Source organism: Salvelinus sp. IW2-2015, linkage group LG14 (genome assembly GCF_002910315.2).
Source record: "Salvelinus sp. IW2-2015 linkage group LG14, ASM291031v2, whole genome shotgun sequence".
Taxonomy (NCBI): Eukaryota; Metazoa; Chordata; class Actinopteri; order Salmoniformes; family Salmonidae; genus Salvelinus; species Salvelinus sp. IW2-2015.
Window position 1 is genome coordinate 21,911,726 of NC_036854.1, and position 11,048 is coordinate 21,922,773.

At 44.7% G+C, this 11,048-nt stretch overlaps 2 protein-coding genes across 3 annotated transcripts; one reads left to right on the forward strand and one right to left on the reverse strand.

Moving 5' to 3' along the window:
• Window positions 1–66: 66 nt before the first annotated feature.
• Window positions 67–1,440, reverse strand: mixl1 (Mix paired-like homeobox). Its single transcript, XM_024000427.2, has 3 exons — window positions 1,283–1,440; window positions 964–1,175; window positions 67–802 (listed from the first exon to the last, which is right to left on the reverse strand). Exons 1-3 carry the CDS (start codon window positions 1,377–1,379, stop codon window positions 152–154), a joined length of 960 nt encoding a protein of 319 aa, XP_023856195.1. The 5' UTR covers window positions 1,380–1,440; the 3' UTR covers window positions 67–151.
• Window positions 1,441–4,562: 3,122 nt separating this feature from the next.
• LOC111972694 (Golgi resident protein GCP60) lies at window positions 4,563–10,738 on the forward strand. Of its 2 annotated transcripts, none has more exons than XM_023999734.2 (8): window positions 4,563–4,892; window positions 6,618–6,759; window positions 7,172–7,312; window positions 7,441–7,599; window positions 7,741–7,915; window positions 8,164–8,380; window positions 9,249–9,533; window positions 9,845–10,738. In XM_023999734.2, exons 1-8 carry the CDS (start codon window positions 4,613–4,615, stop codon window positions 10,057–10,059), a joined length of 1,614 nt encoding a protein of 537 aa, XP_023855502.1. In that variant the 5' UTR covers window positions 4,563–4,612; the 3' UTR covers window positions 10,060–10,738. The 2 variants fall into 2 exon arrangements, with proteins under 2 accessions (XP_023855502.1, XP_023855501.1); XM_023999733.2 differs by having other exon boundaries at window positions 4,564–4,892; window positions 9,246–9,533.
• The last annotated feature ends 310 nt before the right edge of the window (window positions 10,739–11,048 follow it).

An 11,048-nucleotide genomic window follows, 5' to 3' on the forward strand; every position in this document is an offset into this window, starting at 1 on the left:
AAAAATTGCACAGCAGGGGTAGATTAAATATAATATTTTATTTGGTAGCCTGTTTGAAAACGAAGACAATCAAAATAATATACAATAAATAAGTATCTTCATAACAAACTTACATCTGTTCATTTTGAAGTGATGAACCCATCAGTCAATTTCACATGAAGTCACCAAAGCCAGACATGGCGCCATTTTCCCACTCTGAATCCGAATCAGAAAACTCTTGAGCCTTGCTGGCACGAATGGGAGAGAAGTGGCCAAAGTTATCAGGTCTTGTCTTAACCTGAGGATGCTGTACTTGGCACGCGATATGCTTTGGAGAGGACCTGCCTAAGTTGTTCTGTGAAGGAATAGGAGGGATAACAACTTTCATCTCGGGACCTATGGTCTTGTTTGGGGGAAAGTTGTCATATTCAACCAGAACATGTTTTGTACCTGCACTACCGCTTATGTTGCTCTGGGACTTGATGTAAAGTCCATTTCCCTTGTGATACGGATGAACGTTGTTGCACGGAACCGCAACGCTCAACTCATCTCGTTCGATTTGCTCAATTTTTCTTCTATTCCCATTTATGGATGCATCGTCAACATACGGGATAATTGAGTGTTCGTAGTTACCAGTTTTCGTGGGTAGTGTGGTCTTGGCGTGCGTTTCTTCCGTCCGGGTGTGGAGTGATGGTCTGAAGTTGTGCATTCGGTGATGGAGTTGCGCGAATGGGGTCACGGGGGCGGCAACACTATTGAGCTTCATAGACATGGACGACCCTTCCAGGCGACGGGACTTTGCGCGTCGGTTCTGGAACCACACCTGTGGGAGATAACGTATTAGAGCCTTTAACGTTTTTTCCGCATTTCAAGTAATTTTTTTGTGGGTAGGCCTAGAACATTTTGCCCATAGCAGTTTGCAAAGATTTATCATGGAAACTCACTGTTTTGTGTCTTAGCAAACTTGTAAATCTGGTGCCATACCTGAATTCTGGACTCTGGTAGGCCGGTGAGAGCCTCAAGTCTCTCGCGAAGGTATATGTCGGGGTATTTGGTGTCGGAGAATACTTTCTCCAGCACCCCAATCTGCTGCTGGGTGAAGTTGGTTCTCTTCCTTCGATGGGTCATGCTGTCCGCTCTCTGTCCGGTGGCGTTTGCGGAGTTGAAGTAGTTTGCCCTATCCGCAGCACTATAATCTGTCAAAACCAAGAGCGATGCCATGAATATAAAATGTAACGAAGGTAGACAGTAAGATTGACAGAGATTGCGCTTAAAACTTGTGCGTAATTACACTGTAACCAACCTGAATGCGGCATGCTATTCCTCTCCATGTGTCCGTCGGGGTACATCGGGAATTGAGTTAGGTCTCCTACCCTCAGTTTTCCGTGGACGGCTGACATATTACTCCTCTAGTCTATTCCCAGAATCTGACTGACCACAACCGTCTGATCCCCGGTTTTATATCCGCCCTCATCTCCTTGTGATCAAAGGTGACGTCGGAATGTGTGAACTGCGCGGGCAATTAGCGACGGCTGGCACTGGAGACGAACATTGTTCCTAGCGCGTCTGATGGCTGGAGAAAGGTGTGAATCTGCGACACCCTGAACGGTAGTGGGCACAAGGTCGCTTGAAAAGGTCTACATGTCCAATACACAACTTGAGAAAGCATTTATATGCTTTTTGAAGAAATGGTGGTCCCCTTCTGAAGCAGTGATGGAGCAGTAGTCATCAAAGAGAGGATGTGAAAGGCTTCCACCATGCTGGGCATACACATTATATATAATTTCTGAAAAATATTTTTTACCTTCATTTAACTAGGCAAGTCAGTTAAGAACAAATTCTTATTTTCAATGACAGCCTAGGAACAGTGGATTAACTGCCTTGTTCAGGAGTAGAACGACAGAATTTTACCTTGTCAGCTCTGGGATTCGATATTGCAACTTTCCGGTTACTAGTTAGTCCAACGATCTAACCACTAGGCTACCTGCCGCCCATAATTATGAGTCCATACGTCTATATTCAGCAATGATTCCATTTTAACGGTAGCTGCAAACATTTGTTCACTTTTAAAATGTTTTTTTTTTTTTGCCCATTTATTTAATCTATTATTATATAGGTTATTACATTTTTTATTTAACCTTTAGCTCTGCAAGTCGGTTAATTAAGAACAAATTYTTATTWACAATGATGGCCTACCAAGGGGGGGGGGGGGGGCKGGGATGAAAAAMAAAACACACATGACGAGAGACAACACAACACTACATAAAGAGAGACCTAAGACAACAGCATGGCAGCAACACATAACACAGCATGGTCGCAACATGACAACAACATGGTAGCAGCACAAAACAGGGTACAAACATTATTGGGCATAGACAACAGCACAAAGGGCAAAAAGGAAGAGACAACAATACATCACGCAAAGCAGCCACAACTGTCAGTAAGAATGTCCATGATTGAGTCTTTGAATTAAGAGATTGACATATGGTGATGGAGGCAGTTTCAAACCAGACCTACATGGAAATACACTATAGTAAAATGTGTGGGCCTACTTTCTGTTGACCCAGTGGGTCTTATGAATTATAATGATGAATCATACCTCTAACTATCAACAAAGAGCATGTCAATACACAAACCCAGTTCAAAGGTGGTCATGAGGGTATGTTTGAGGTGAATGGCCTGCCTCCACATGGGCAGTAGGGGGTCAAGTCAAGAGGTCAACATCAAACTCACACTCATCCATATATGTGCACCAGTACAGAAATAGATGATTGAACGTATTTAACAACTTTGTTACAAATGCAGTTACCCTAAATCTGAAATAATTATGCATGTATTCTGAAATGTATTTATTGATCCATCTCACTTGGGCCCCCAGACAAGACATTGATTTGACATTGGATTCAAATCTGCTGGTGATCGAGTCCTATATATGGCGACACTTCACAAGCCAGGCTTTGTCTGAGGGCTCCAACTCCATTTGGTTACTGTCTGTCTGTGTGCCTCTAGAGTGTTATGCTAACATTGGGCTGTTGAGGTTCCTGATTTTGTGTAATGGCCTGAGTCAATGTTCTCAGGCTTCTTCTTGTGCATAATCTATAGTCTTCGTGAGGGACATATCTCAGATGTTTCAAAACGTCTCAGATCATGTTTCTTTTGCTTGCAAATCTTTGAATAATTCAAATTTCAGATACCCAAAAATGTACCTACACAAGACATTACAAAATTGGTGTTCTGCATCATGCAAGAGTCAGACACCCCAAGGCTAAAATACTTTGTCTGCTTTTGATGCAGATGTAGACCCCACAGCCATATGTAGGCTAACTATTCACAACAGACCTAACTGTCATACATTAATTAGGTTGTGAAAGTGTTTCGTAATGAAAAAAAGGAGGCCCATGAAGGGAGATTTAACAATTGTGTTCTTTCTTGTTGACTGTATGTCTAGCATAGTCAAAGACTGCCACTGACCCTACTGCTGATAAGATCTGTTAAATTAGATTAAAGGCTGGAGAAAGTTGATTAACTATTTTTTCTTTCAAACATCAAACAGCAGAGAGCGGCTGGCTGGTCCGAGCATCATGCTCAAGGCAGTGATCAGCTGAGCTGTGATAGGAGGCAGCCTTTGTAGATAGACCCATTAACACCCTGTCACCAGACAGACTGGGAAATGGACCACAGAGATTTACAAGGAAATGTCAAGCATCTTGATGTTCTGTTGTCTATTCTATTTAGGCCTGTAACCTGTGGGTGATGACATAGGATGATAGGATTCGTAGCCACTGCAATTCTTGATCTAAAACAGTACAACCAAAAGAGGACAGTTGATGTCATTTTATCCAAAAGTTCTTGAATGGGGTTAATTTGGATGCCTATTGCTTTTGGGGTAGGGGGGCGGGGGATTCGTAGAACTGGAAGTGTGTGTTGTGTCGTTTACGCTTTCCAGTTTGAATGGAGATGGACATTTGGGAGGTCTGGTTGCGGGAAATCGAATTCATAGCCCCAAGGTTCCCAGGTAGAAATCATTTAAAAAAGTAAGGCAAGTGCCCTGTTGTTTAGCTACCCGGTCTTGCGTCATTATTATTTACATCTTCTAAAAGCCCTTACAAAAAAAGATTGCAGTTTTGAAACTGCAGTAAAAGTGCAGTAACTGCAGTCGATTGTGTTATTTTTGGTGCAGTAATTGCACAGTAACGGCAGTGTACTGCAGTTATACTTCACTGTAACTGCGCAGTTACACTTCAAAATTACTGCAGTAAATATATATATATATCTATATATATATATATTGGACGCAATATTTGAAGCATACTGCAGTTATACTGCACTCTTTCTGCAATATTTTTTTCGTAAGGGAGAATCTCTTTCCACTATTCACCACAGCCACAAAGTAAAAAATGGCTATATAGTAAACATTCCTGAAAACAAAAATGAGCTTTTTGGTCTTACTTTAAGGTAAGGCATAAGGTTAGCAGTGTGGTTAATTTTAGAGTTAAGAAGAGAAATTGAAGAAATGGGCGGGGTTTATAACTTTGTGTCTGTGGTAACTAGTGACGACCCCGAATCTCCAGGAACTTCCGCTAAATTAAATCGGAAGTAAGTACGTGGCCGCTTCAGGCAGCTCATATTCTGCATGATGGCGACAGAGGTTCAGAGCGGCGACCTCAACAATGGCAGTTCTAGCCGGCTCGAAGTTTCAATCGATGGCCTCACCCTCAGTCCGGATCCCGAGGGCGAGCAGGAGCAAGTCGTTGAACCGGACCCCGTGCCCGCGGAGCAGGAGACCGAGGACCAGAGCACCGCCGAAGCCACCGACGATGGGCAGGAAGGCGAGTCTGCCAAAACCACGATAGAGAGGAAATGGGGCTTTGGTTTGCTGGAGCTATACGGACTAGCATTGAAATTCTTCAAAGGTATTTTATATTTATTCGTATTTGATGCTAACAATGTAATGGAATTGAAATTGTGGTTTGGTATTACATGATGTGGCTAGCTAGCTGTTTCATCCCAGTTAATTTTTTTGTGCGGTACATTAGCTAACTAGCTAATGTTAGCCAGCTAGCCACTTGCTTAACTATGATGCCTAGCTAGCTGTCAAAATGCCACAGCAACTTGAAGATTTTAACAGAATCTCCGAATTATATATCTGCAAGATTGCTGGATGTTCTTTCAGGTTGTCTCTCGTTGACAGAATAGTTATTCAGACATCGAAAGAATAACGGCGTAGCTATGTCTAGTTTAGATGAGGCGACATTTAACTTGACATGTCATGTGTCGATATGGTCATGTGGTTCCTCCACGTAGCTACTAACTGCCAGTTTAACGTTACTCTAGTGAATGACAACCCAGTAACTAGCTAGTTTGACTGGTATGTAGCACACACCCTGTTATTAATACATCTATTCTCGCTACGGGCAGGGAGGCAGATTTGCATACAGCTCATAGACACAGATTTGTAGACGTCATAATACTACATTATGCTAGTGATTCATACTAAATAAACATTGCGATCAGCATACACACATGTTGACACCTGTCATTTCTGAGATCTTGAATTATTGATTACTGAACTAAAGCAGACAAGACGAGTCATTCAGGCATCAGCTAAAGTACACAGCTTGCAAGCAGTTTACTTACTTGTACTGCTTAATTGTAGGATGACTGCCTTCCAATCTTCAGAATTCACATGCATTAACTGCACGTGGCTCCATCAAAATAAAGTGCTTAGGTTTCTTTTAATGGGCCATAGACTGCAGACTACACACACATTTCACAGCCAATGGATTAGTTTGGAAATGAGTCTGTGCAAATGCTATCACCATCACTTCAGATGTACACCTTCAATTGAGTAACAATAATTTGACATTTTTAAAGCACACATGAATGCATTCTGCCCTGATTCACTGCTCCTCTGACAGGACTGAATAGCTAAAACAGTGTGACCGAAACAAGGTGAAGCTATTACTTACCTACACACCTACTCAATCATCTCAGATCTACGCTTGTGGAGTGAACAATGGCAGAGGGGATGGGATACATTTCTGGAATGAAATGCAGCCTAGATATGTAGAGGGAAGAGAAAGAATAAGGAAACATTGAAAGAGTAGTTTATTTCTCCCACATGGGTGTGTTCGCTAAGTAAACATTTTTGAATTGCATCCACCATTTCAAACATCCAATCCATTTTTACTGCTGGATTATTGTGAGAGCCCTCCAGGTGACTCTGGGCATTGTGCAAACTGGTTCTAAAACTGGACTCCTCCTATTCTTCAGTGAAGTTGTGCATTGCATGCATTGTTGATTTCTCCATGCATTTGCAATATAAGGGGCGGAGAAGGTAGAAAAACATGCTTTATGACCAAGCTCAGACATGGCTAAGTAGCTCCTTCGCTGACTGTACACAATAAAAGGGACATTTGTCAGTCATCATTCGCCAGCAACACACCAAGCAACAATCTATTCTGGAATGAGGAAAACAAAACAGAACATTCATTTTTAATGATCCATTTTATAGAGTGCCATTTCCAATATAGGCCTAAGTGTCTAGCAATGAATAATTGGTTAAATGATCAACAGATGACGTATTTGCCTTGCTAGTGTATTACAGTATGGAATCTAGACTATTAGTTTGTCCTCAGATAAGGATGGGAAGGCCTTTCACCCCACCTATGAGGAGAAGCTTCGTCTGGTGGCCCTCCACAAGCAGGTGTTACTGGGGCCATACAACCTCGACGCCTCTCCAGAGGTGGGCTTCTTTGACGTCCTGGGCAATGACCGCAGGTAACCCCCTGCCCCCCCCCCACCCTCCCCATTGTGTGTGTATGACCTTTGAACTCCAGCAGCAGCTCCAGCCCTAGTGCTGCTGCTGTGTTCCAGTAAACAGGAAATATGAGCGAACAGATTGTGGAACAGATCTTTTCCTCCCTACATTTTATCAAGTTTTTTCACAGCTCAACACACACTTATCTACTGCCTTTACTGTAAATGTGCACCAATTGATGGCCCATGCTGACGCTCAGTGGTTGAACTCTTTACCCCTTACTGCATAATTGATGGCCCATGCTGACGCTCAGTGGTTGAACTCTTTACCCCTTACTGCAGACCACGTAAGCAAACCTTGGACTGAACTTTTTTTTCTTGTTATTTGTCCTAAGTCATTGTCCCATTGCCGCCACCTCTCTTCCTTCTGTAGGAAAGAGTGGGCTGCTCTGGGTAACATGGAGAAGGAGGAGGCCATGGTGGAGTTTGTCAAGCTGTTGAACAAATGCTGTAATTTATTCGCTCCTTACATCACCTCCCACCAAATAGAGAAGAAGGAGCAGGAAAGGAAACGGTAAGATGCCCAGGAAGACAGACATTTCTGCCCATGAGACAGACATGATGGGAACTTTACCCTAGTTTAGGATTTAGGGAATTCTCAAGTTTGTCTTGTTTTTGTCTCTTTCCTTCATCTCACCTCAGGAGGGAGGAGGAGGAACGACAGCGCCGGGAGGATGAAGAGCGGGAACAACAGAGACAGGAGGAGGAGAGGCGGAGGCTTGAGGAGGAGGAGAGGCTGAAGAGGGAGGAGGAGGAAAGGAGACAGTTGGATGAGGAGAGGCTACGGGTGGAGCAGCATAAGTGAGTACTGTGTGTGATAAGTCTCACGATCTAGATCTCTAGCTTCAGCTTTACCTCTATCTACTGTGTGTAGGAAGCTTTTTATTTGTTGAATGGTGCTGCATTGATGGTCTCCTCCATCCTCCCCCTCCCTGTCTGCAGACAGCAGATCATGGCAGCATTGAATGCCCAGACAGCGGTGCAGTTTCAGCAGTATGCTGCCCAACAGTATCCAGAGAGCCCTGAGCAGCAGCTGGGTCTCATACGCCAGCTGCAGGAACAACACTACCAACAGTACATGCAGCAGCTCTACCAAGTCCAGCTGGCTCAGCAACAGGTACACACACACCCCACAATGTCCTATGCACTCCACATCTCAACACATATTTTTCAGATATAAGGTAATAAGCAGTACTAAGCCATTTTAAGTGTTCATTAAGTTGTTGCTCCTTTACGTCTTTCATTAGAGATGTCAACCAGGGTTTACCTTTTTATTTTCATGAGGAGAATTCAATGTAGAGATTATACAGAAATGTCTTTGTCATGTTGTCTTCCAAGTCATTGACCCTCGTCCTTCCCCTCCAGGCAGCCTTACAGAAGCAGCAGGAGGATGCGGTGGTGCAGGCTACCCTGGAGGTCACCAGTGAGCCTTTAGCTGCAGTGCCCCCGGCTAGAGAGGTCCCCATGCTCAACGGCCAGTCAGACTCCCACTCTGAGAGCATGGACAAAGAGCCAGAACCTTTCCAGCCTGCCGATGAGTTCACTGAGAATGGGCCCATGGGTACACTTACGCATCGACCAGGTACCAACACACACGTGCACACACACCGGCCAGGTATCATCAGCGATCACTCGAGTCGAGTATGATTGTCCTCAATGCGCTTTTCTATTTGTGGGTCTTCAGATGGCTGTAAAAGCTGATGTGGGAGCCACACATTTTGGTGCAGGGGTGAGGTGTGGTTGGACCTTCCTGGTGTTGTCCATGCATAGCACTCACACCCCACAGACCAACCGGTATAGCTTCATTCCAACCGGTATAGCTTCATTCCAACCGGTATAGCTTCATTCCAACCGGTATAGCTTCATTCCAACCGGTATAGCTTCATTCCAACCGGTATAGCTTCATTCAACCTGTAAATGTGTGATACCTTACACTCTGTCCTTGGGCATCAGAAAGGGAGGCATAGGTGTAAGGGATAGGTGAATGACTCCACCCTAACCCTCCGATTGGCTAAGAGGAGTTCCTGCCCATTGTGCTCTCATTGATACAGTTCTTTCAGGTCTCTGATGGAGTTCTCAAGGACAGAGGAGGCCAATTTCTGGTTTGGAATCAAGCCATGGAATTCATTAATCTGTAACAGCAGAGTATCTCTTTCTACTCTGTTCATGCGGGATAGAACAAGGAGACAGTATGCCAGTGTTGCCCGAAAGCCATTACTGCCTCATCGAGTTTCTTAAGATGCCACTCTATTTGAGAAAGGAAGTTTTATTTGGAAGTACTCAAAAGCAGAATTTTAAAACTATATGTTTTTATCCTCACTGAATCAGATTGGTCTTTTTCTGAAAATTTCTACCTGAGAAATGTATGTACATGGTGCTCAATCTGCCTGTTATATTTACACACCCCTCTGATACCTTCCTCCCCCCACTTTCCCTTCTCCATCCAGCAGACTCTCCCCCGGTCATCGCGGCTCCCTCCATGTGGACGCGGCCCCAGATCAAGGACTTCAAGGAGAAGATCCGACAGGACGTGGACAGTGTGATCACGGTGGGGCGTGGCGAGGTGGTGACGGTACGCGTGCCCACCCACGAGGAGGGCTCCTACCTTTTCTGGGAGTTCGCCACGGACCACTACGACATCGGCTTCGGAGTCCTCTTCGAGTGGACTGATGCCACCAACGCCTCGGTCAGCGTGCACGTCAGCGAGTCAAGCGACGAAGACGAGGATGAGGAAGGTGAGGTGGAGCACTGTTAGATAGGCTGCTTGTGTTCTAATAGGATGTTACGTGTTGTTTAGTGAGAGACCCAGGATGCATTTCTACTGAGATGATTGTCCTAGCTTAATATAACCATTTAGTTAGTCCTCACCTTAATGGGGTTATTCCTGCTTGTTTGTCAGGGCTCATGTTCTTTTTGTATGTTTCCTCCTTATTGTTGATGTGTACGGTCCTTTCCTTTCACACATCTTGAATGCCACCTCAGACATTATGAATATTCAGTAGCTACAGACAGCCCTCCTGACGGTCTGTGTTCCCTCTATCTTCAGGGGAGCCTCCCAGGGAKGGGGTGAAGCATAAGAAGGGGGCAGGGAAGCCCCAGGTGGATGAGATCGTGCCGGTGTACCGGCGGGACTGTCACGAGGAGGTCTACGCCGGCAGTCACCAATACCCTGGCCGTGGTGTCTACCTGCTCAAGTTCGACAACTCCTACTCTCTCTGGAGGTCCAAGAGCGTCTACTACAGAGTCTACTACACCAGATAAGCCTGGAGATGGACTTGGGGAGGGTGGGGTGTGTCTGTACGTTAAGAGAGGAGGGGGGGGGGTGAGAGGATCTGTTCTGGACAAGACCACCCGAGGGCGACATGTCAGACTCAGTTTGGAGATGGGACTTCTATCTGTGTGCTGTGCGTGTTTGCATACACCTTGTCGGAGTTTGGGAGGGAGTTAACGCTGTAGTCTATTTGCCGACCTGTCTTTTCTCAGAGGCCACCTCTAGGACTCTGTTGTATTAATGTCTGTCTTCCCTGCCCAAACGTCATCTAACCCACAGTCTATGTTCTGTCATGTCATTGTTATGGCTGTGCTTCTATCTGACTATCTATCTGACACTTCTTAATCGGAGTTTACCTTTTTCAAGCCCACCATGGGTTAACACAGAGCTAAAGTTCATACAGGGTTTTGTCCAATGAGGAAGTCATGGACAAATAGAGTCCGAACAGAGTGACACGCTACACTACAGCACCATGCCTTTGTACTATAGCAGGAGTCCCTTATAGACCAACACTGAGTAACACACTCAACTGAACACAGTCAATCGCTCCTGTAGTGGCAATACTGCTGCGGAAAGAGCTACACCCAGATCCACATGAACGCCTAGCCCCTACCATCTACACCCTTCTGGGATCTGAGACGGTTGGATTATAGGCATAAGCAATACGGCTTGCCTATCAGAGAGCAAGGTTATCGTATTGTTATTATCTGTGCAAACCGTACACATCTCCACAAGTGCATAGGGAGAAGAGGCTAGGGGTAGATTGGCCGCTATTCTACTGAACGAGGGATCATTGAGAAGTGGGGATAGGGTTAAAAGTGGAAAGGGTATTGGTGGTGGAAGAGGGGATATGACATGTACATTGGAAAGTATGGTTGAGGCCTTGTAAATTTGGGCATCGAAATGGAATGCTGAAAAAATTTGATTGTCTAAAAATGATTTATTTATTTGCCCTTGCTATTCTTGTAGAGTAGGATAA